Source organism: Cuculus canorus, chromosome 14 (assembly GCF_017976375.1).
Source record: "Cuculus canorus isolate bCucCan1 chromosome 14, bCucCan1.pri, whole genome shotgun sequence".
Classification (NCBI taxonomy): Eukaryota; Metazoa; Chordata; class Aves; order Cuculiformes; family Cuculidae; genus Cuculus; species Cuculus canorus.
In genome coordinates, this window is record NC_071414.1 from 15079211 (window position 1) to 15104777 (window position 25567).

The following is a 25567-nucleotide window of genomic DNA, read 5'->3' on the forward strand; positions in this document are numbered from 1 at the left end:
GATCTTCTGGCCAAGAGCTAAGCCGACAACAAGGATGCTTAATTTTCCAGCTGGATCAGCCCATGGACACCGTGGACCATGGGGCTGGATGGGTGTTGGTGCCTCCGAGGAGGCACAGCGCAGAGAGCACTCTGCCCATTTCACCTGACTTAACATTGCCGAAAGCCACTCCTCACCGTGCCCAGAGCTCAGCGCGAGAAAGTGGGAGATGCCGGTAATGTCTAGAGCAGCAGCTTGTTGAGGAGCTTTCAGGCCTCATTTAATAAGCAACCAAAGGTCTTCGCAGGAGGACACCCGTGTAGTCAGCATCCTCCTCCAGCTGTTTATTTTCTACCCTTGAAATGTCCCGCTTGCGCTGTGCCATCGCCAGCATCTGTGTTGCCTCACAGCGGAGGCGCTCTGCTGGAATAACGCTGCTGCTGGCGCGGGGCTGGCAGGAGGCTCTGCAGCTGAGCTGCTCTTGGGTGTGGAACCAAAGCCTCCGAGCTCTGGGTTAGTCCTTGTGTTTTCCAACAGGGAAAAGTGAAATTACTGCAGGTTGCTGTTGCTGGCGAGTTGGGAGCTCCGTCTTGTTTGTGCTTCAGTGGTGTGTTTTCTGCAAGGGCAAGAAATGAGGGTTTTTTTGCTCTAAAGCCGTCCGGTGTGGTTCTATGGGAGGAGATGTTGGCACTATTTGAAAACTCTCATGTTTTCTTGGTTGCTGAATGAGAAAAGGGAGAAGTGGGTCTTCCTGCTCTTTTCAGTGGAATGCTTTTCTTCCCAGCAATTATCCTAGCATATAAAATGAAACAAGAGCCCTCAGATAGCATCAACGCTTATGGTCTAATTGTGCTATTTAATGGCAGTGTCTTGTTTTTTCTCTAGAGAGAAGAAAATGTACCCCATTAAGCGCTCATGTTACAAGCCTGCACCCTGGGGGATAAATATTTCAAATATTAATGCTGAGTAATTTTTAAAAGCTTCTGTGTGCATCTTATTTTTAAGCATTCTGCAAATTATTTAAGACTACTAAAACACAATACAATTCAGATCAGCTCATTGCGTGATCTGTATGTGGTGATTTAAAAATCTGCTTCTACCCACCAGCGCAGTCGTGCATCCGATGGGGCATCGGTACAATAGGGAAATTGTAATCTGTTTGCTGCTGCGGATCTGTAGGTAGACAAGATGTACAATTTACATAGACAGTGGAGCGAAGGGAACGCTGTAAATATCCTTTCGCTCTAATACCGTCGCATGCATTGCAAATGAGTTACTCTTTTAGAAAAAGAAGTCAAACCTGACTTGCATTGAAGTTCTCCGCTATTAACATCAGCGGAGCCAGGGACTGCAGCCAGAACTTCTGTGATTTCCTTGATATCCCTGTGACTTAGTACATCTCTTTAACTTTTCCATATGTGTTCTTTGATTTATAACACAGCACTACTTTATTTTGCTGTTGTAAAATTCTTTCGTATGCTCAGCCGTGCCAAAAGCTTCATATGTTATTGATTAAACAAATTCCCTCTGTTCCCGGATTTTGGCTCTTCTGAGCCTGGTGGTAACTTCAGTGGAATGATGAGTGCGATGGTCGATCGTACAAGGAGGTGGGGAAGTACAACATCCCGGCACATATTGCTGCTAATCAATAAGCTCTCCTTCAATTTGCAAATTGGAGCTGCTTTTTCCGCCCACCACTGCCGCAGCTCTCCTGAGATGGACTGAGCTCTTCCATCAGCTGCAAAGTGCCGGCGGCTCGTGGTCATTTGTGAGAGGATGATGATGATGATGTTGGATTTTAGTAATGTTTGGAGGAGGATTAACAAGAATTTCCTTTCAACTACTTCATGGGCAATTAGCGACAGCTGCTGTTAGAGAAAGGGCGTGATGATTAACACAGTGACCTTTGCAAAGATCAGCTTCCCTTCTGGAGGGATTCCTTTTGGATGGACTTTGCGAGCTGTTAGTGCTATGGCACAGAGTGGGATGCATAGTTGCTTTGGGGTTTGGTGCAATAAGGTGTCTGTTTCATTATTACCATAATTAGGCTGTAATACAAAGGGGTTTCCTGTTATACTGTGAGGCATTTACTCTGCTTCAGGGTTTTCTACTTCTTTAAAGGTCTGGAGTTGGGCCTTACCAGCACCCACAAATATGTGGTCCTGCATCCTTCAGACATCAGCTCTTTCTTTAGGGTTGTTTCGGTTCATGAGATTTTACTCACTTACTTCAGTACTCTCCGTGAGAACAGGGTGAAAGAGAAGGAGATCCAGTCTGGGGGTTTGCGAGTAGCGAGAGCCAAGCAAATCCGATTTGGATTTCTACTTCATGTGGTGGTTTGCAGTCCAGCGTGAAGCTGGTGGCCACAAGTAAAACAGTCCATGGCATGACCAGAGCTAAGACCCACGTTCCTTGGCCTCAACGATAGGTGGATGAGGCTGCTGCCTGTTCCTGCAAATACATTTTCAATACAGGAGAGCTTTCTGATGTGCATCTCTTCCCGCTGCCCGTAGGTGCATCCGAGGGCGTTTTCCCTGCCCATATCATGGAAGGATGGTGCATTAGGCAAATGCTTCTTCTTTTGAACCACACACAGTTTTGCTTGGTCAGGACCAACTGCATCTGTAAGTTCTCAGCCTTTCCCATTGCCCTTTTTCCACCGTTTATTTCCACCCCTTGCCCGGGTTTGCCTGGTCGATCGTACAAGGCAAACCTGTAAAGCCTCCCTTTAAGGCCTTTAAGGCCCTTTAAGGCCTCCCTTAAAACAGCCGGGCGAGCTGCAATTATTTTGAGGTTTAATGACCCATAATTTCTGTAATGCTTTGTTTTGTTCACTTCCAGCGTGTTTTGATTCCCCAATCAAATGAAGGGTATTAAAAACCCACCAAGAACAAAGTCTTTGCTTTCCATTTGACAGAAAAATGCTTCGAAAGCTGTATTCATACTACACAGGTAAATAATTAGATTGCTAATGAATAGGCTTCACTTTGAAGACAAAAGCTACAGTAATCCTAATTAAGTCGTGAGAAGAGACAGAAATTTGTGGTTTTTCTCCCAAGAAATGGGGGAAAAAAAAGAGGAATGCCATCCTGGCCAAGGCCAGGGCAATGATTTTCCCCACCTTGTGGTGCCTCTGTGCTTGCAGTACCTTCCAGCTCTTCCATGTTGTTTAAATTCTTTGTTTCAGTGTTTTTCCATGGCAGTGAATTCATGGAAATAATATGACTTTCTCTGTGCAACACATTTATCAGTTTTCAAATTAATATTTGACTCGAATGGTTACTTAGTTCTGTATTTTGGGATAAGGAGAATGGAGATCTGTGATATATTTTCATTATATCACTCTATTTTATATGCTTTTCATCACAAGCACTATTATTATGCCCATCCTAAGATGAATAATCTCATATATTTTTCTCTTTTCTCGCAGAGCAGGTTTTTTTTCCCAGGCCTTTGATCATTCTCATCACCCTCTTCTAAAGCCCCTTTTAAGTCTGTAATAATACTCTTTTTCAGATGAGGTGAAAACTATTCTGGGATTAGGCAGCATCATTTTAATAATGTTATAATCTTCGTACTATTATTCCCCATCCCGTCCACTAAGCAGACTAATATCTTGTTTGCCTCCCTCTCCATTCCCCTTTTTTTCCTGGATTGCTGCTGCCTACAGAGCAGCATCAAGACACTTTGATGCTCTGGCCTCCTTCCTAGTTAATATTGTTAATTAAGAACCATGTGAAAAATACCTTGACTCTCCCCCAGTTAATTTGCATCTATCAGCTTTGGTGCTAATTTGCCGTTTTGTTGCCTTTTCTCCTGGTCATTTGCTTCTTTTCTGGCTTTGATGAACTTATCTCCATGTCAGCTCTGTATTTGGCTACTTCACAAATTCATCTCCTCCAGATCCTCACTAAATCTATTAGACAGTGGGTTTAATACCAATCCGTATCGTATGGCTTCCTCTTGAGATAGTTAACCTTTTGCTGTGATGGAAATTCACTATTTTATTCAATCTTCTTTCTCTTCAGATCAATGGCAGGATTTGCCCTCTTCCCTTCCATAGCGGTTTTGCAGCAAAATGAATTGCCCTCTGATTTCTCTGTCTCATTAAATCCCTTGAAAGGGTTGATAAAACCCCAGGAAAAATGAGAAAGACCGGTTCGTTTTGCAGAAGCTGATGATGGTTTATACCTACCAGGCAGGGCTTTTGTTTGCAGTGTGGCAAAACCCAGGGTATTCACAGTGATCCGGGAGCATTTTATGTTGTTCTGTGCGATTCATCCGTGGAGCTGGGCTGCAAAAAGAGATCCCAAACCTGCTCTGCAAGTACCTGATGGTATGAAAACATCTGCTGCCTCCTCTGCCCTGATCCAAGACATTTAAGGCATAGGTGATGGGCATCACTGTTTGCTTTCCTAATTTCTAACTTTCTAGGTCCTTGCTTTGGAGCTGGCATCCCTCCTGCAGCTCCCCGGGGAGCTTTTTGGATGTGGGCACAGGCACCCCTGCAGCTTGCTCTCCTCCTTTGAAGAGGGATTATAATGCTCACCATCCATGTTGTGGTTCACCATCCCCATAGCGGGAATGTGCTCATCCCCATCTCTGAAAACTTACTACGTAGGACTTCAGAAACAAAGTGAAAAAAAAAAAGCTTATTTTTGGAAGGATCTGTGTGAATGTTGTCTGAACCGGATCTCAAATGCAAACACTTGCTCCTACTTTGAAATAATAAGGCACTGGGGATATGTATTTTCCTCTCTCCTTCTGAGAACGTATGTGCTGAGACAACATTAAACTCCATCGAGGAGACGTGCAACAGAATATGATCAAAACCTACTGCCACAAAAAGAAGAAATGGTGACTTATGGGTACCTGTGTTCCCTGGGTAGAGGCTGTCAGTGGAGAGATGCATTGCATTTCTATCTCATTACATGGAGCTGTTGAAGGTTGAAATGCTGTTAAATATACCACAGGCTCTTATTAAGGAGCTGTATTAACCACACACACACACATAACAGATCGCTGCCGGTGGAAACACTTTCTTTATTTGAGGATCATTTTTTCAGACAGGCTGGTTTTAATAAACCTCTTGCTTTGGCTGATGGGTTAGCTCAGCGCCACAGTGGTGTAGTGGGATGCTCCTGCTGCCATCACCTACCCAGGCAGCCAGTGCCTTCTGCTGGATATGGAGCTTGGGTACCGCTTTTTGTAACACGGCACAGACGCTGCAGAATGATGCTGTGTCTGCTCAGCATGGCATTTGAGCATAGCCTATAAGTTGGAGTGTAGCGATGGCACCGAGGTGTGTGCTGGGGTGGTGGTGAATCAAAATACCTACAGGATAGCACACGCTGCGAGTAGTGACTGAACTGGAACAAAGTGTAAATAAAGGGCAGAGGATGAACGTAAGGAACTAAACCATAGAGGTTGTCTTTGATGGCTGCTTTGATCACCTGTGCCCGTTATGCCCTCTCCCTGGAGGTGTTCCAGGACAGGTTGGGTAGGGCTTTGAAGAACCTGATCCAGTGGGAGGTGTCCCTGCCTGTGGTGGGGGTTGGAACTGGATGATCGTTAAGGTCTCTTCCAACCCAAACCATTCTATGATCCGATGCCTATGGTGACTCTGGGGCTTGCTCTGTCGGTGCCAGCACCCTTGAACCCCTTTGCTTTGAGCTGGGAAACCCACATCCCACCTCCTTCCTTCCCTGGTCCCTGCCCTGCCTACTGCTCTCCACACCTACGGCTATTTTCCCGATAAAAATGAGCTATCTAGTGGTACTAAAGACTCCACTTCCCATATAACATAATATAATGAAGAAACTCGGAAAACTTCCTTAAAAAACATTTTTCCTTTAAAGCCTTTTTTTCTTAAAAACAAACAACAACAAAAAAAAAAATGAAGAAACTTAAACTAAAGAAACTTGAGGTGTATTTTTATAAGCAGCAACCAGACAACGTCTGGTTTAACCCAGTATCCAGGTGGTTCGGAACACAGTGCAGCTGTAAATGTTGCATGAAGTTTACTGAATGACGCATGTTTGTGTGGTGATAGCACTGCTGAAATGCTCTTTATTTCTGTGGGGATGAATCAGCCCTGACCAGGGTAGCTGCGACTCCCGGAGCCTTTCAGGAGGTCCAGCCTGCCCGAAAACATCCACTCCCTGAAATCTGGCCTGGACTGTGTTTGATTTGTTGTTCGGCATGTCATGGGCTCAATTCGTTAAGGCAAAACAACTTCTCAATGGCAGCATATATCGTAAGCTGCCAGAATATTTATGATCTTAAAGGATTAGGCTAAGACTTGGAACAAAGGTCCACTGGCTTATGGAAGGGGAGACGATGCATGTCCCATCCTGCTCGTCTTATAGGAGCACAGTTAGTGTTTCTTTAGATTTGAAATAAAAGACCCCTTGACTCTTCATCCTGCCTGGCAAGGGCAGTGATTTTTGGGGGTATTTTGGATGCTGAGCTATCCTGTCTTTTTCTTTCTGCTACTTAAGACAATATTTTGTCACAGCCTACCTGTACCTCCATGTACCCCAACAGGGTCTGTGGCTTTTTGGGGATGCTTCAGGTTTTTTGTTTACAGGAGTCTCTAAAGCTGATTTTTGTTTATGGGAGTCTCTAAAGCTGGTCTCATCATTCTAAGGCCAAATAAACAAGGGCCAATGTTTTGCTTTTAATGGTCAAAAATGTTTATTGTAGAGTTGCTGCTGATCCCTGTGTGTAAAGTGTCGTAACATCTCTGTGCTACAGCAGCCATCGGATTTCCATGTAAAGCAGGACTAACCTTTTTTTGCATGTCAGGAGCTGAATTTAATTCACTGATACAGCGAGGTATCTCCTTATATCCATTTTAATGGTCTGGTGAAATTCTGTTAGCAAAATACCTAATGAATGTTGCAATCCAGTCGGGCCAATCTAGAGGGTAATGTGTGGAGCCGCACCAGCATTATATAAATCATTAAACATCAAAATGTGGAAAAAAAAAAAACCCTCCCTAATCATTTTCTGATTCCGAGAGCTCCTGTGAGTGGCTGGAGATGCGGCCAGGCATGTGGGGACAGTGGTGAGCTGGGATGGGATGGCTCGCCAGCTTGGTTTCCCGGTTGCGTTTTTGGATACCATAGATTCCGTAGCACAGGGAGGGTTTGTTTGTGTGCTCTGGAGTTCCCCAGACCCTTGCAAGTCCTAGAGAGGGAAGAGTTATTAATTACAGGGGTGCTTTAAGTAAAATGAAGAAGCGTAGTGATTGCAGAGTAGGCAGTTTAGTTTTCTGCTCCAGCTCCATTTGTATTGTGAACTGGGGTCTACACTTCGTTTTGGCTGTTTTGCCCCTGGGAACTCTTGCAGCAGACAGGTCAAAAGGTGCAGTTGTGCTCTTGAAGCCAAGATTTATTAACATAAATGGTTTAGGGGCGTGGGGGTTGTTTTCAGTTTTTAAACAAAGCCTCTTCAAAGTCTTCCTAATGAGAAGCAAATCCAGCTAGCAAAAACTTGGCATTTGCTTCTGAAAAGGTTGAATTGGAGGGAAATCTCTGGCTTTGGCCATGAGTACCCTCTGCCGTGAGAGGTTATCCATAGAGAACAAAATGAAAAGTAATTGATCCTGAAATATGGACATGTTTGAAATGCACCACAGGCACCCTGGGAGGTTGGAGTGCGATGTTTTTAAAGTCTAATGCAGAACATAGAATTATAACGTTCCTGGCTCTATATATCGATATATATATGGATGACCATGTGAGAGTTCAAGGCGGGGTTTTTATTTGCGCTGGTTTGGTTTTCTGCCTGTCTGCTGGTTTAGGATCAGATTAGATATTTGGCTTTCACTCAGAAACTGGAAATGGAAAAGCAGAGTGGACGCAGATGTCCCAGCCCTCACCTCTGCTTGCAAACATGGTTTGCACTTCATAGTCACTACAAGAAGAATGAAGCCACAGAATTCTCCGCTATGGAGAAAGATATTGTATTATACAAATGCTGTCTTGGCTGGACAAAAGCCTTTAGGAAGGCTGCAGGAGATCAGCTCTGCAGAGCCCGAGTAAGGCTCCTGGGGAGCAGCCCATAAGCTGGTGTGCGCCCATCCACGGTTTCCTGCTGCATCCCAGCTGCTGGGAAATGAGCCTGTTCGAGCCCTCCTTGCCTGCTGCTCCACCAGCGGTTCGCGTTGTTGCTCAGGGTTCCGGCACAGGGTTCTCAGCTGGGGGCCCCCAGCTAAAAAAATGAAGCCTGGCAGCTGCAACCAGGTACAAGCAGGGCAAGAGACGGGAGCAGAGGGGCAGCCGTTGATCGGTGAGCCGGACACTTCCTACGGCCACTCTGGCTCTGCCGCAGGCTGCTCCCCCTCCAGGGATACAGCCCCCAGATCTGCTCCGGGATGGACAGATGGCAGCCGGCGCTCAGCTGTGCCCAGCGCTGCTTTCTCTGCCCTGCAGAGAGCCAGCTTGCATGAAGCTGCTCAGTGCACGCTTGGAGTCTTACAGCCAGCCTGTTTCTAAAGACAGCTTGTGAAAGACCATTGAGTGCAAAAATTAGACACAGCAAGGTGTGAAACGTGCTGCTTGTAGGGTGCTGGGCATGAGCAACGTGTGCTGCAAATGATGCAAGTCCCCGTTTGAGAGATTTTCAGTCTCCCACGTCGTCCTGCACATCATCACCTAACACTGACTTTCCTTCTTTATTAAACCAGTTCATTTTAAGCCCGAAGCAAAGTGTTATCTCTCAAGAAAAAGTAAGCTGAGTCTTTTTTCTTAGTATAGTTATAACTGGGAGTTTTTGTCCTGCAGTGCCCTTGTCTGGAAATATTTTAAGGGCTCTGCTGTCTTTTGCTGGGAGGGAATACAATAAATATGTAGAGAGGGAGTGCTGCTCTTTGAAAGGTAAGTAAAGGGTCTGTGCTGAACTGACGCTAGCTGAAAAATTTGTTCAGCCTAATTAGCAGCAAATCTGTGTCCAACCTTGCTTGGAGAGATGGGAGCCAGTTCCTCCTCCTCCTTATCCACTGCTGCCCTCCGCGGCTTTTCAGAGCCCTCCCTGGCTGAGCAGCTGAGGGTTTTTGTGAGGATGGCAGATCTGCATCCATGTGTCATTGCAGACCAACGAGTGCGAAATGGCATTGCTGGAAATTCATGGGAAACTGTACGCCCATCTTGGGCTGTGTCTCAGCTGTCACCGGAACCGGTCACCATCGATCAGCTTTTAAATTTCATGAAATTTTAATTAAAGAATGGAAAGCCCACAAAGACATCATAGGACAAGAGCACTGGAAACAAATACAATTTCACTTCCAACCATTAGCCAGAAAAGCAGCAAATGGTTGACTGCACATCACCATTGCGGTCTAATGAAAAGTACAGCTCTTGGCTTCAGCGGGCAGGTCATTAGCGACTGAATAATCAGTGACATTTCCCTTCTAAATCTGACACAAACGAAGTGCAGTGCTCTGGAAAAAGCCATTAAGTGCAAAGCCCTGCCTTTACTCTGCTCCAGGTATTGCAGAACAAGATCTAATGGCAGCCTTTAGCTGTGATTTGGCTTTGATAGCATCCACGGGATAGTGACCCCCCGGTATGCCAAGAGCCAAATGCTTCCAGCTTTGCACAAGCACCGTTTCGGCCATTGTGTGATGCAAAACAGAAGGTGGGAATTGGTCCTTCCTGGTGTTTGCAGCTGCAGCTGGTAAAAGTAGGAAAACCTATAATTTAAGAGGACTGGGAAGCCGAAAGGTATGTTCTTATGTCTGAGAGGTAGAGGCAGGTAAAGGTCGGGCTCATCATGGAGTCAATTTAAAGCCTGACACACTCCTGAGAATTCCTGTGGCAGCTCCAAGAGTTGGATGTTAACCTGTTTTTCTGCAAATTTTTAAATGTTTTCTCAACGGGAGTGGAAAGCAAGCGGCACCACACAGGAAAAAGGAAGGACTGGTCTTGTTTATGTCTGTCCTTCAGCTTTCTCTGAGTAAGGTGTTGTCAGATGGACGGAGTAATCAGATGGGTGTAACTTCCTCTGCTGCCTCCCCGTGTGCCAGTGGCTTTGAAATTAATGCTGAAAGGTTAATCGGAGCCAGACTGACTTGGGGGCAGGGGAGGCCCCTTGTGTCAAAGCAATAAGAAGGGTTTTTAGGGGGAAGAGACCCCATGGGGGAAACTTTTCCCAGGCAAAAGCATTGACAGGAGCTGAACTGGGAAGCACTGTTGTCTTGGAAACTCTGTGCTTTGGAGCAGGGTACGTCTGATCTTCAAAATTCCTTTTTCTATATGGACCCCGTGTTAGAAGTTTTCGATGCAGTCACTGTGTCTTTCTTCATTGGCTCTGGTTTGGTTTTAGGCCTGTGTTGGGGAGTTCCAGTGTGGTATTTTTGGTCATTAGCTCTCCTGGTTGTGTTTGGGCTAAGGGTGTACTGTTTAGAGGATCAGTCTGGTTTGGGTGTAGCCCTGTGAGTTATAGCCTTTCTGCAAACACATGAGTGACCACAGATAAAAGTATGTTTTTCATTAATAATGGGGTAAAAAACAGCCCAGGGAAGTTCATTAACGGCTAACCGATTCCACTCCCGGCTATTGTATAGTTAGTTCTGGCTGAAGACTCTCGATAGCTTTATTGCCAGAAAAGGGCATAATGATAAGATGTTGTTTCAAAATGAAAAGCTTTATTACCCTTTCAAAAGTTTTTTTATGTATTATGTTTGTGATGCATTCTTGAGGAGCGTTTCCAAACAGTTGGATTTAGATAAGCATCCAGGTATCTATTGCTCTGTGATGTTCTTTATTTTGCCTTTTTGTAGAGATCTTAGCTTCCCAAAATCCCTTTAGGCTCTTAGAATTTAGGACTGTCTTCTGAAGGTGGAAGAGGTTCTGTGCCCACCCTTGTGTTGCCACAGGCTGGCTTTCCCCTTGCCAGCATCTCACTTTCCATCCCTTGGGGTTATCTGGGAGATGCCCCATTCTGTCTGGAAAAGGACTTTGAGATGCTGACCTTAGGTTGTCCCAAATTACCCACTTAAAACTCTTTCCTTTGTGTACCAGAAGGCAACCAAAGCTAGGAGCAAGGCAATTAAAAATAATTATATTCCTTGGGTTTGCCGTGGCTTTAGCACGCCATCACCACCACTGCTTTCAGTTCTTTTTCACTTGACTCTGGTTCCTCACTGCTCACTCCAGCGGTTGTTGTCTCCCGTGCTCAGGCTTCTGGAGATGCAGAGAAATGCAGAATATTCCTCATAAAATCAGTGCCAACAACTGACTTCCCTTTTCCAAGTGACTATAGTGAAGAAGATCTACCACACAACTTATTTTTTGCTGCGTGATTTGGTCTCAGAGAATGAGATCATATTATTATGTGACCCAGAAACCCAAGTTAAAGAGAGAAATGGAAGGAGCTTTTTAATTGTAGTTCTGTGTTTTAAGGATCGTGGAGGTATGAGTGATGGGTATTGCTTTTGCAACTTGAAACGCTTCCGAGCACAGAGGAGAAAGCCTCTCTGTCTTTTCCATCCTCAGGTGACGTTGTGGACATCTACCAGCGGGAGTTTCTTTCCCTTCGAGACCGACTGCACGCGGCCGAACAGGAGAGCCTGAAGCGCTCCAAGGAGCTCAATTTGGTTCTGGAAGAGATCAAGAGAGCGATCTCAGAGAAGCAGACCCTGCGGGATATAAACCGGACCTGGAGCAGCTTATCTGGTGAATAAACAGAGAAGTTGAAGATCTTGGGCTGTTTTGAAGCTGTTGCTAATGAGGAGGTAGAGAGGTGTGTGTGTGTACGTGTGCGCAGGGCTGCAGACAGGACGTGCTCTTCTCTCCCCCGGCACGAGCAAATTGTGAAGTTCAGAGGGACTTGGGAACTCTTAAACTCCTGTTTAATTAGAGGTGCATATGCATCATTAAGCACAGAGATTTGCCTCTGCCACGGATATTTGCCAGTTTGCTTGCTTACAAGCTTTTTCTTTTTTTTTCACTTGCAAGTCATATGTGCCATTTCCTATGGCTGTATTGAATCCAAATGGAAAATGGGTATCCAAAGAGAGGGGGGAGGAAGGAAGTAGTTGGCTGAGCACCTGTCACAAATTTATTTGTTCTTTTTTTTTTTTTTTCTTAAGTTGCTCAGTTGAAGAAAATTGGATCTGTACAGAAAGATCCAATTTGACCTTCATTTTATCTTCATTTTCTCTCTTCCTTCCCAAATATTTTGGGACTTCTTTAAGGCCCTCCTGGCTTCTGCTGAACTGTAATTGGGTTTGTGGTAGCATGTTAAAGGTTGGCCTGATTTTTTTAAACCCAGCAGTAGTCTCGGGTGGCCAGGCTGCTCTAAAAAGGCTTTTTGCCTTGCAGTCTCTTCCTACCTACCATTCCTTGCAATTGATTCCCTTTTCCTTTTTAAGACGAAACCAAGTTAAAACTGTGGAATATCACCAACAAGAATGTGCTGCACCTTCCCACCATCTTCCATCATTTGCCACATTTGCTGTCAAAGGAGAACAGTCTGCAGCCAGCCGTGCATGTGGGACAGGGGCGCACTGGAGGTAAATGGGAATTAGTGCTGCTTTTGGTGCTCTTCCTCACCTTGGTGGCTGTCCCTCCCCTTTCCTCTGGGCCTGGCTGTGGTACGGAGATGAGCAGGACTGGAGGAACGGCTGCATGCATCATGCAAGCTTCCTTGGTATTGTGGCATGTGGGGTGGGTAAGCGATGTCATGTCTGCGAGCCTACGGGGGAGTGTTCTCTGTGCTCTTGACTGGCACTAAAATGTTCTTGATGCTTCTGCCAGATGTTTTTTGCTGCTTTGCATCCTCAGAGTGCTCTAGATTTTGCCCGGAAAATGGTCAGATGAGAGCACGGTTTGCAGGGTTCTTCATGGAGACTCTAACCCAAGATAAATGTCATCTAGACTGGGACTTTGGTTGCTAGACAATTGTACCCCCTGCTCCCAAATCCCAACCCAAAGCCAAAGACTTGACTTCTCCCTCCCAAACTGAGGTGCTTCTGGCCGTTGGAGGGATTAGAAGAGCAAGAGTAGTCTTGAAGTTGACTTTCATAGGCTGAAAAAGCCCCCAGGAGGAGGAGAGTTTTTAGGTGTTTCCTCAGGGATCAGTCTTCAGGGGAGAAAAGAGTCTATCTGACTGCCGTGGGTACCCTGCCAGTTTGGCGCACTGGGATGCTGCTGGTTGGTACTGAGCTGGGGGACAGGAGTATGGGAACCTTATGTAGCCCAGGAGCCCATCGGCCTGCTGATCACTGCTGGTTTTTAATGACAGAGCGTGGCACCGAGCAGGCGAACCATGAGGCAGTCATGGGAGCGGAGCGAAGTGTCTTGTCCCAGCACATGCCCCTCTCTAAAATCTCTCCTTGGCCCTGAGCAGTGTCTGTCGTGATGGGAATCCCCAGTGTGAAGCGGGAGGTGCATTCCTACCTCACCGACACCCTCAACTCCCTCATCTCAGAGCTCACTCAGCAGGAGAAGGAGGATTCTGTTATTGTCGTCCTCATCGCCGAGGTAAGATGGTTTTGCCTGGTTATCCCGTTTCCCTGGTTATCACATTTTGCTGACACCCGTCCCACTGTCTGCCCAACTCGGTGCCGAACGGGCCGGCTGCCCACCTGGAGGCCAGCTCTGCCGCTCGCTGGGTGCCGTCCCACCAGGATCACTTGGTGTGTCCAAGTGAAACACCGCTTGGGCCAGAAAGGGTCAGGATGCAAGCAGGCAAATGTGTTGTGTTATCAGTTGCCAGCGCAGCGCCTACATTTATCTTTGTGGTCTGAATCGTGCTGGCTCTTGCAGGGTGCTTGAGCAGTTGTTCCCAAAATGGGCTGGAGCAGCCCCGTGGCCGTGTCCAGGGGAGCTCTCAGACCCCCTCCTGAAGCAGCTTTGTTTCCCCGTGTACTGGTAAGACAGCACTAACGCTCTCTCGAAACCCAAGAGCTCACTGATTTGGAGCTGAGACTAATATGCCTTTTCATACTGGTGTCTGGAGCCTGGAATCAGTTGCTGAATCCAGGAGCTAAAAAGCCTTGATACATTAATCCACAAGAGCCGCTTTTATCTATGGGTTTATATGGTTATTTTTCTCCAAGGCTTTCCCCTCAGGATTATTTTCTTGAGCTTGAACTGCATTTGTCTTAATTTCCAGAAATCCAGTGAGAAAGATAAACCTCAGTGGCATATTACTGGGAGCGGAACAAAGATAAATGTCTGGGTGTGCTGCCAGTTTGTCCATAATTTGACATTCTGAGTAGCATTTGGCCTTTGAGTCACTGGCTGGTATTTTGCACAAGAAGGTGTGCATGGAGGGGTGCAGCCCAAAGTGCCAGAACGAGATTCAATCCTGACCATCGTTTCCCTTTGAGCGGGACAGGTTTGATGACTGTTTTCACAGTGGGTGAGTGAAAACATGAGAGATTTTAAGGAACTTGACCAAAAAACATCTTCTATTTTGGACTACAGTAATTTATTTATTTTTTAGTTGACTTGAAAACAGGATGGCAGCACCTGACTGCCCGTGTGTACCTGTGACAAGGGAAGTGAACAACAAAGAAATTAATTCTGATGCTGTGAAGTGCAGGAGCACAGCATCATATCCCAGTAACAGCGGTGGTAGTTGTTGCAGATCACCAGTATCACTGTTCTTTGTTGCGGACACAACATTCTCCTTCCGTGCAAGTGTCAACCACCACTGTGCCCGCTCTGCCTCTTCCTAGACAAAGTGTTTCTCAAAGGACCTGCACTTGGCGTTGCTTGTCAGGCACAGGATAAAGAGTAAATGGTGGAGAGGGTGATATGAAACTGCAGTGAATGCTGAGTGACTTCGAGACTCAGGGTGACGACAAGTGGAGCAACTGAATTTCCTTTTTGGGATGAGGACTTCTCATTTCTGAGTGCCGCTGCTAACCATCGTGGGCATCATCCGTGGTGGCTGGGCTGCCTGGGAGAGCCAGGGGCTGCTTGACTGGTGGAGGGAAGCTGGAGCTGGCTGTCTTGGGTGTTGCCAACCTGCCCTTTAGTGTGCCCAGGCACACGGGGCAGAGCTGCGTGTTAGCTTCCAAAGCCAGGAGCATCTTTCCTGTCTGTTTTTCTTGTTTTCTTGGCAGCGCTGGGGTAAGAAATGAGTCCAGCGCAAGGAGCCAGAGCCTTGTTTGGGAAAGCAAACTTTTTCCTCTTGAGAAAACCCTCCTTGTCACCATTCCAGCATGGAAGCGCTGTCCTCAGCTTGTGACATGCATTCCCAGCGTCTCACTTCTCACCTCCGCCCAACGCTGAGCACCGTGGCAGCCGGTCCTGGCTTCTGTGATGCTGCGTCTGCAGATCTGCCTGGGCCACATGGTCCCATGATCCCTACAACCTCCCAAAACAATACCACCACCAGGAAACAGGGACATTTTTTGCTCCTGGGTCTCCTGTGCTTTGTTTTTGGACTTTGTTTTCCCGGTCACTGTGCAGATGGTTTCTGTCCAGTGTCTGTCCCTGTGTTTGCGCTTACCTCACCCACAGATAGCGGCATGCGGCGCTGCTGACCTTAGTCTCCCAACTGCTGCAGGTTGCCAGGTTGATCGTGGGAACAAACTGTGGGTTTAGGAAGAAAAGCATCAGAGTGAACCTGAAATGAAAAATGCATGCTTATAAATAGATCCCTGTCTTTCACAAAAGGGGTGGAGATCCTTTTCTGTCAAGAATAATCGCTTGGATGAAAGCCAGTGTGTATGGAGAAAAAAGCTAAATAGCCAGAGGTTAACACTTTGTGCAAACGTTTGGTGCTGGCGGGGGCAGAAGTGCCAGGAGGGCATGTGGAGATGTGCTGGACCTTGAATCCTTTGGAGTGGATTTTGGTGTGTGATGCCTTTGGTTGACACTGACCACAAAGGAATCTGTCAGCACGGGGAGAGTTCAGCTGGGTAAAAGGAGACATGAAGATGGTACAAGGGTGCTAATAGTACCCCTGGAATGGGTTCAAGGTGATTTCTGAGCCAAGGGAGGCACAGGCTGAGCCTAAAGCATCTAACACTGCTTATCTTTTGTTTTTAGACGGATCCGCAGTACACAGCCGGAGTGGCAGAGAATATCAAAAACTTGTAAGCACTTCCAAATGACTACGGCGGTACGGTCTGTGCCTGTAGCGAGGCCAAGGAACGGCTCCATTAAGGAGAAAACACACATTTTTTTGCTTTCCTTTTGTATTTTGTTGTTGTTGTTTGGGGTTTTTTTCTGTTCTTAAACTCTGAGCTGTCTTTACTATTGCAGCTTCCACTTTCTGCTTGTTCTAAAATACATCCCATACGTAGCTTCCAGGAGGCTGCTTTGTGCTTGCAGTATTTAACACAGTCATACTGTTTCATTTTGCTCTTTCTGTCCCGTGGCTTTACAAGGAAATGGATTATTTAGATTTCCAGCGATCCTGGCAATTGTTTCTGTGTCCAGTGCAGCCCTCTACCTGCTCTGCGGAGTCAGAGCAACTGGGCAGTGTGGGAAGCACACCCAAATGCTCCTGCCTTATTCCTCTTTGAAATCCATGATCCGTTTTTCTTACTGCTCCAGCCTGTTTGTTTTCTCCTTGTTCTAGGCGCTAGTTAGATCTGTCTCTCACGCTAGCTGCTATTTATGTCCTGGAGTGTAAGTGGCTTTTGCAGCTTCATCTGTGGCTACTTAAGCAGAAGCTGGTGACAGATTATTAACCGTGAGCCGGTCCAGGCATTAACAGCGTCAGAGCTCAGACGTGAAAGAAAAAAGGTGGTGGGAGAAGAGGCTGCGACTCCCGTCCAGCTCCTGCAATTGCATGTTTCCAAAGGATCGCAGTTGCCATGAGAAGATGCAAAAGGGCAGCATATCCTCCCAACGTCCCGCGTCCCCGAGCCAATGGTGGGAGAGGGGCTGGGATGTGTGCGAGGAGGGTTGCGTTCCCGGGCACTTGCAGAAGAGCTGACACAGAGCCCTCCATCTTGCTGTGCAGGGGCTGGCAGAGCTCCCCTCCTTCTGCCTGCTGGCAAGAGGACGCACTTACTGTGGGATAATGGACTGATTGTCCGATGGATCCTGGTGAAATTACTGGGTGCTGCTGCAGAGAGGGCTTCTGCATAGGCGGCCTGAAACTTTAATTGACTTAATGATCTGATTTCTTGCCATCCCCCTCTCCAGTGCCTCCTGCCCCTCCCTGATGCACTGAAATTATTTTTCTTCCAAATTGCATTGAGGTGGTGCGGGGCCAGGGCGGGCTGACCTCACAGTGCAGCAGGGAGGACACCATTACCACTCTGGTATGGGTTTTGTCAGCTCTGTGAGAAGCTTCTGTTTCATTGCTGCCTGAGGAAGGGAAGAGTTGAAAATGTTAGCTGAAAAAACTTGCCAGTCCCAAGGAGGAAATATGGAAGGGAAAAATAAGTTTTTGGCATTATCGCTGCTTTGTCTCCTTCTGCCCCATCTCCCGTCCTCCTGGCTCTGCACAAACAAAGGAAATCAGCTTTGCACCAAATGTTCTCAAAAAGGACTGTATAAAAATAACCAGTTTTCCCACTTATCTCTCACAGTTACAGTAATCTCTGGGTATTGCTTGCAAGGCTGTTGTAGGTATATATTTTTCAGATGAGTAATGTTTTTTTTTTCCTGCTTGAGTTTGACTCTTTAAGGGATTCTTAACTGCGTTATAGGGGAAAATAGATTCTGATTTTATCGGCGTGGGGGAACTAGGTAGAATTTCTGCTAGCTGTCCTAACTACAGCACAGCATTGTTTTAAGGAATGTGTCAGAAATGCATAACATAATCTCTGCAACATGACTTTCAGTTACTGATGCATTTGGAAAATCTCTAAATGCCAGTAATGCCAGCAAGTCCTTTCTTTGGTGCACCAGTCTGCAGGTCCGTTTAATCCTGTAGAGAGTATGTGATGTTCACAGCTGCCCTTTAGATCTGACCCCTGTTTTTTTCTCAGTGCAGTAAATATTGAGCAGCATCTTTTGGGCCAAGCTGTGGGATCTTCAAGCAGAAGTGAATTCAGATGGTTTCTCAGTGTTTCCACTTTTGCTGTCCCCTGGTCCTTTATCTTACCTGTCTTGGATATCCTTACAGACCATAAGATGTCTGTGTGACCGTCTTTAAAGCACATGCTGGGACTCTGCAGCCTCTGAGGCAGGACCACCCTCTGCAAACCGTAGCGATCAGCCCCCTACAAATAAGCTTTATAGGACTGCAGAGAGCAAAAGTTAAACACTGAGCAATTTGGGAAATTGAGGAAAAAATAGTTTAGCTTCTCCTGTAGTGGAAAAAGTTGTTTTCTCCAGCTGATATTTGGGGCAGTTGGTGTGCAGCACTTATGGGTCACCTGCAAAGAAATTCTGTGCTGTCAGCCCAGCATGTCATCAGCAGTCAGTGTGTGTGAGAGGGAGGGAGGGAGGATGCTGGGAGGGAGCACGTGAGCATGGGGCCATTAGGGACCGTGGGAGGGAAAGAGCAGCTTTAAAACTCTGCGACGGTCCCTGCTGGTGTCCTTTGGTGAGGCAGTAGCTGCTGGGGAAGTTTTATATTGGAGGCTGTATTTTTTGTTTGGTTCTGCTGCTCAGTGTTTACCCAGTGATTTGGTCTATTAAATGGTGTGTCAGATGTGAAAGTATTTATTTACTGCTGCTTTTCTTCCTCAGATTCCCAAAGGAAATACACTCAGGTCTCCTGGAGGTAATTTCCCCTTCTCCGCATTTCTATCCTGATTTCTCCCACCTGCGGGAATCCTTTGGGGACCCCAAGGAAAGAGTCAGGTAAGAATCAGTGAACTTAAAACCAAGCAAGCCCTGAATTAATAACTGCAGCATCTCCCCTCCGACTCTCGCAGGGAAATCTCTTCTGTAGGGCCCTTAAACTTGCGTTATCCGAGAGATGAAAGGATGTGGTGGTGAGGGGGTATGAACTGGCACCAGCTTTGCAGAAGGCTTGCCTTGTGCTGCAGCATTTCCATCACCAAGCCAAGGGGTCATTTTAACCCAAATGAGGTTCATTTTGAAGTCTTTTTGAGTTTTCCCGTAACTCTTAGCTGAGCAGTTTGTGACCAAAAGGGGGAGACCATATGCCATCCCCTCCTCCAAGAGCTCTGTCACCTCCCTGACCTGAACCCAGACTTTGTGGGCTTCCTGAGCAGCCCAGCATCCTGGGAGAGACCGGCGCTCACATTGCGTTTGTCTCTTGCAGGTGGAGGACGAAGCAGAACCTCGACTACTGCTTTTTAATGATGTACGCCCAGTCTAAAGGCATCTATTACGTGCAGGTGGGTTTGGTGATGGGGCAGAGGGGAGGTGGATGTGCCTGCGAGTTTACAGCAGCTTGCATCCAGCTGAGAGAGAGTGAGGAACATGTCTGGTTGTGTGATGAGGCAGAATGAGAGTGAGTTTTAACCAGATGGGTTGAAAAGCTAGGTTTCTAAGCTGGTTTAGACTTGGAGACCTCCCCCTTAGGGAGGGCAGGAATCCTTGTTTCGTTTACCTGTTAGATTGGGTGAGAAAAATCTGCTTGGAGTATCTTCCAGAATAAACTAGCTCTGTGCCAAAGCTCTCCTCCAATCTACAGTGTGATTGCTCTGCACAGAGGGGCTCTTACAGGAACCTGGATGGGTCATTGGCACTGAGCATCCTTTCCTCTTGCAGCTGGAGGATGATATCGTGGCCAAACCAAACTATCTCAGCACGATGAAGAACTTTGCCTTGCAGCAGCCCTCCGAGGAGTGGATGATCCTAGAGTTTTCTCAGCTGGGATTTATTGGTAAAATTCTCCCTCACTCACCCCAGTCCCGGGCAGGCGTGGGCACTTGTCCCTACCAGTTCATGCAAGCACTTAGGCTTTTGGTCCAGTGAGTTGTCCCCATGAGATGGTAGAATACTTGGGCTTGACCTCTCCCTACTTTTGCTGTGACCCTGGTGTTTGCACAGGGGAGAAAGGTCCTCACGCTGGTACTGCTGATACTCTTTATAAAACTAAACCTGGTCAGTGGCCCATCCGACAGCCGAACAGCTTAGATATGACCAGTAGCTTTTAGGCTGGATGGGATCTGGAGTTGCCTAACAGTGTGCAAAAGGAAGTTTACATCAGCACAGAACTATTTTGGGAACAGCAGTACGTGGTTGCAGTAGCAGCTTGATCTGTTATTTTGGATACTGGTTTGACTGGCTTAAAACTTGCAGTTTTCAGGGCAGGAAATGGTCTGTGCTGCAGCTGGCTGAATGTTTTTCATCCGTATTTCTCCCTGCTGAATGGAAGAGTTTAGACCTTTTGATGCTGTTGTGACCTGTGAGACACTAATGCTTTCTAATTCTGCGATGAGTATTAAATCTGGGACTGTATTAGCAACGCCAGCAGTACTGGTACATAAAACAGAGCTGCATGCTATTTCCTTTACATAGAGAGATGGACACATCCAACCTCCACAACCCAATCTCACAGGCTTTTTCTTCCCAACTCAGATTCTTGACTCCATGCCGTAGCTGCTCTCTCTCTTCTCCTTTCCTTTGTGCTGCAGGAAAAATGTTCAAGTCTCTGGATCTGAGCTTGATCGTTGAATTCATCCTGATGTTCTATAAGGACAAACCCATTGACTGGCTGCTGGATCACATCCTTTGGGTGAAAGTCTGCAACCCAGAGAAAGATGCAGTACGTAAACAACCTCCACTGAAGGAAAACCTCTGTTGTGTGTGGCAGATGTACGCTTGGCCTCTGTCTCCAAAGGAGCTTTTCTGTGAGCTCTGCTGCTAACTGACTTTGCACTGAGCTGTGCCATCCCTGTGAAGTGTGCTGTGGGGTGTCCTTGTGGATTGTGTAAGCGAAGACCTGGGAGTTCAGGCTTTTGTAGTCTGCAGCTGTCAGAAAAGGCATTATTTCTGCATCTGAGTACTGCCGGGGTGTTCCTCCTCCAGTCCTTGAGGACAGTAGCTATTCCCCATTCTTCTGTGTTGTTTTTCATTCCGATCTCCTTCTCTCCCTAAAGCCGTTCCCTGTTCACTGACTAACCCCGGAATAACCGTTAGGCTCTGGGCTCGTGTGCCGTACCCGCCTGGAGCGGGCGTGCAGGCTGCCCAGAGTGCTCACCCTAGATGACCGAAGAGCAAGCTCATGGTGCGTAGAGTGCCAAAATGAAGCCAGAGCATGCAAAGCTCTTGTCAGGGTTTCTAGGAGCATGCAGGGAGGGTGAAATGGGCTCTGTTTTGACCGTGCTGCCTTGTTTGCAGAGCTGTGCCTGCACAACACCTTGCAGATGGCAGCAAAGAAGCCCCTGTGCCCTGCAGGTATTGGGTTTGATCAGTGGCAGCAACGAGGGGCTAAAGTGAGTGGAAGAGGCAGAGGAGGAGTGTGTGTGACAGCAAATGTAAGATGAGCTCACCGCCAGATACTCTCCTGTCTCCTCTCTGAACATATTGTATTTACTCATATGCTCATTTGCTCTCCTCCCCCGGCAGAGAATGAGCAACAGAGTCTCTGTGCAGCACTCAAAGCTGGTTGCTTAGGATGGACTTTATGGCCACAACTATTTTGTGGTGGCAAATGCCAGAGCAAGTGGTCACTCTGGGGATAAATACGTGTTTATGTGTTGGTGGGGACAGGGCACCCTCAGGGCTCTGCAAAACTGGGGCAGGGATGTGTTTGATTTGGCCTGGTCCTGGCAGAGGCTGTGATGTCGGCTCCAGTCCCCCACGTGCAGCAGGACCAGTCTCAGATGATGCCTGTTGCGTCCTCCTGGCAGTTTAAACCCTGCGCTCAGGTGTGGCAAAACAGTCACCAGGCAGGTCCTCAGCCATGGGAGAGATGCTGGGATGGTGCTGGGAACGACGCTGCTGTGCCCCTCCCTTCAAAACCTTCAGCTCGAGCATTGATTAAATGCAGATCCTACTGCACAGGATTGTCTCCTTAGCTTGTCTTCGCTTCTCTCCTACCTGGTGGAGCCCAGGTTTTCCTGGGGGAACCTGCAAACCTCTTAACTGTGTTGCCTTTTTAAAAATTAACCTACTTTCTATGTGGATTTCTGGCTCCTTTTCCCCACTGTTTGCATGATTAACTCTGCACAGCGCCCTTTCAAACATGACTTCCCCTTGTAAATCCCACTGTGCAGAATCAAATTCGTAGCGGGAAGGATTTGTCTTTTTGATTGAAAGTTTGTTTGACCTGAGCTTTTGGTAAGTGCTTTGCCTGCTCTGGATATATTCTGCTCTTTCTTTTTTAACTAATTTTAGATTTACCTGGGGTAGAGCTGTCTGAAAGGATGACCTTCTTACCACCAGCTGCGCCATTCCCTCTCCTGGCTTGACTGAGATAACACTGCTTTCAGCAAATGCTTCTTTAGCAGAAGGGGAAAAGGGGAGAAAGAGAAATGAGATGCTGTAGCTCCCTCCGTTTCCCTTCTTCCTCCTCTCCCCATCTTCCTCCTCTCCCCATCCAGAGTGTGATCAGACCTGACAGAGTTGTGTCTGGGCTGCTGGCAATGAGTAGGATCTCTCCCATTAGCATGGCTAGTTTTAATTTTCTAATGTAACGGGAGCTGGATTAGGGGATTATCTCTTCTGCAGCTCGCAGGGGTCATGCCTGGAATTTCGCAGCTCCCAGCATGGTGGCAGTGGCCCGTGCAGGCAGAGGATCAGTGTGGCTGGCTTTCCCCGCTGCACCCTGCCTGGTGCCAGGCAGCCGGTGACGCAGTGCCAGGCAGCGGGATTCCTGCCAGGGGTGCTCTTGGGTGGGAGGCTGCGAGAGCAGATGGTGGCAGGGGGTTGCATGCATTTCTTTTCTTGGAAAACGCAAAAGTCAGAAAACAAATACCTTCTCCCTCCAGTTTTTAACCCTGTATTTTTGTCCTGCTCCCCTAAGCTGAGAGAAATGAACTATTTTAAAAATACGAGTTCTCGTCTCCACACTCTCAGTGGTTTCCCCCTTTGTTCTTTATTGCTTCTGCATTGTCTCTCTCCCTCCATCCTATGCAAAATCACTGACTGGATTGGGGTTGCATCTTCAAATTTATTTACATGGTGGGATGGGTATGAAACAGCTCAGGCAGTGGCACGTGCTGTACATTTGCTTAACAAAAGCTGCTAACATAGACCTCTGCCCCTCTGAGAAGAGCCAGCACTTGCTGTGCCTTCTCTTAGGCTCTGAGTCATCCCAGGACTTATGGTACCTTCGGATCCCAAGTTCTGAGTAGCAGGAAAAAGGCTTTCCTATAAACCAAGGCAAAAAGAAATAGAGTTCTTTGGTTGTCCCTATCTGACAGCACCCAGCGGAGGTTTGCTCAGCGTTCACTGAGCTGTGCTTTACCAGGAGACATTTGGCGTTTAAACCGGTGTCCCCTGGCTGCTCAGCAAAGCCCAAAAGGTCACTGACTGAGTCACAGTCAGCTTCTTCCAAAGTGCGGTTAAAAACCCTCTTGCCAAATTAAAACCAAAATAACACAGAAACACATAGAGATGGAGAAGCAGGGATGTTTATCTCTTCTCATGCCCTTGTCTGCTCATCTCCTCCTGTGGTCATGGTTGACCACAGAAGTTTAAGCATGGGGCACTGTGGGATTGTTTCGTTTCAGAAACACTGCGACAGGCAGAAGGCAAACCTGAGGATCCGCTTCAAGCCTTCGCTCTTCCAGCACGTGGGAACCCACTCCTCCTTGGCTGGGAAGATACAGAAGCTGAAGGTGGGTGCCAGCTGTCCGTCCAAGCTGCAGACAGCCTTTCTGCCAGGCACACGGACACTGGCTGCTTTTGGGGTGGGGATGTCAGTGACAGCAACTGGTGGGAGAGTGGGTTTCTGTGCAGTGGTTGTGTTTTATTCTGAATTACAGTGAGCTCGTGTAGCTCCTACCTACTCAGCATAGCAGTGACAGGTACCGAGAGCCGCTGCTGGCTTTTAAACCTTTGTACTGGTCCTGGACACCCATCGTGAGGGCCAAAGCATGATCCAGGCAAGCGATTTTGAAGCATATACTGAAAACCCTGGAGAGATGACTCCTGGGTTGATCCGACTTCCTTCCCATCCCCATCCTTATTCATGAGATTTGCCCGTAGGTGATGTAGAGTTTGTTGTATAAGAGTTTAAATTGTCTGTGTGTATTTAAACATCAGTAAAATCAAGATTCCCACAGCTATGGGTGCAGGAACCATGGTGTGATCCAGTTTGTATCGCACTGCAGGGCCTGTCAGGCTGTGTAATCCAGTCATTTTATGCCATCATCGACCTCTCACCCACCTTCTCCTCAAGTGTGAGGACTGTTTGCAGAGATCCTGGGCCAGGGACATGTGCTCAGGGATGTTTAGACCATGACAGGTTCTTTGGTGCTGGATCAGAGTGCAGAGCCGTGGTGTTTCTCTGCGCTGCCTCTCCTGAAGTTGTGTCTTCCTGGGATCCAGCCATGCGTTGCCCTCTCTAGTGCCTTCTCTGATCACTTCTGCCCCTCGTCCTTCTGCCCCTCATCCTTCTGCCCCTCGTCCTTCTGCACTGTGTGGATTGAGAGCTTTTAGGTTGTGGTTTCTTGTTGCTAGGACCCCTGTTCCTCACAGGTCACAGGTGAGGGCAGCTCATGACCCTTTTCTGTCCTTTTGCTTTGTGCCCACCAAGGACAAGGACTTCGGCAAGCATGCGCTGCGGAAGGAGCACGTCAACCCTCCTGCAGAGGTGAGCACCAGCCTGAAAACCTACCAGCACTTCACCTTGGAGAAGGCTTACCTGCGGGAGGACTTCTTCTGGGCCTTCACTCCCACTGCTGGAGACTTCATCAGATTCAGATTCTTCAAACCGCTCCGCATTGAAAGGCGAGTGCCTGGAGAGGGTCGGCAGGGGAGGATGTGGGGACAGCCTGGAGCATGTGGGGGCACTTTCCTTTTGCTCTTTGGGCTTGTGTTGAATTTCTTGCCCATCTCCTGCTTGGCTCTCCAGGAGGAGGGAGCAGTGCTCTTCCAGGGGAAGGATAACTTGACCCTTCTTTGGTGGGGCCATGTTTGCCAGAGCCCTTTGTGCTTGTGAGCAGTCCACGCTTTAGCTAATCTGGCACAGAAAGTCTCTGTCCAAACCATGTGCCTGTGGGCTTTGGGGAAGGTGCCTCCTAGGTTGAGCTGTCTGACGGTTCAGCTGGCGTGAAAGCCATTGTGTCCCCCCTCACTCAGTGTGGGTTTCTATGGCTTTGGTCTCTGTCACAGGTTCTTCTTCCGCAGTGGGAACATCGAGCATCCAGAAGACAAACTCTTCAATACAACTGTGGAGGTTTTGCCATTTGATGTAAGTGTTTTATCAACAGTGGAGATGGGGTTGAAGTGGGAAGCAAAAGAGATTTGAGAGAAGGGAACTACTTAAAGCCGTCAGGAAAATCTTTACAAGACTCGAGTGCTTCTGAGAGCTTCTGTCTGGGAACCAGGGGTCACGCCTGGTGTGGTTCCCCCTCGGGAGCAGGGATGCTGTGCCGAGCAGTCGCCATCCATGCCTGCAGAGGGGATGCTTGGATGGACGGGATGGCTGCAGAGGAGGGGATGGAGCCAGGGTGGTGCAGTGGGAGCATCAGCACGAGGGCAGCAAATGCTGGGCATGAGGCTCAGGGTGCCAGGTGGGGGGATGAGATGCCGAGGGCTGCTGGTGAGGGTTGCTGCTGTTGCTTGGGGCTTAT

The 25567-nt window shown here is 47.6% G+C and overlaps 1 protein-coding gene across 1 annotated transcript in view; it reads left to right on the plus strand.

Annotated features, from left to right (window-relative positions):
* Positions 1–25567, plus strand: part of MGAT4B (alpha-1,3-mannosyl-glycoprotein 4-beta-N-acetylglucosaminyltransferase B) — a 51620-nt gene that overhangs the window by 23752 nt on the left and 2301 nt on the right. The window contains exons 2-12 of the mRNA XM_054079532.1: positions 11481–11660; positions 12359–12499; positions 13336–13469; positions 15993–16039; positions 18597–18710; positions 19138–19213; positions 19590–19704; positions 20459–20589; positions 23501–23608; positions 24529–24722; positions 25107–25185. Of these exons, the coding sequence (XP_053935507.1) occupies positions 11481–11660; positions 12359–12499; positions 13336–13469; positions 15993–16039; positions 18597–18710; positions 19138–19213; positions 19590–19704; positions 20459–20589; positions 23501–23608; positions 24529–24722; positions 25107–25185 (1319 nt within the window). The remainder of the gene's footprint in view (positions 1–11480; positions 11661–12358; positions 12500–13335; positions 13470–15992; positions 16040–18596; positions 18711–19137; positions 19214–19589; positions 19705–20458; positions 20590–23500; positions 23609–24528; positions 24723–25106; positions 25186–25567) is intronic.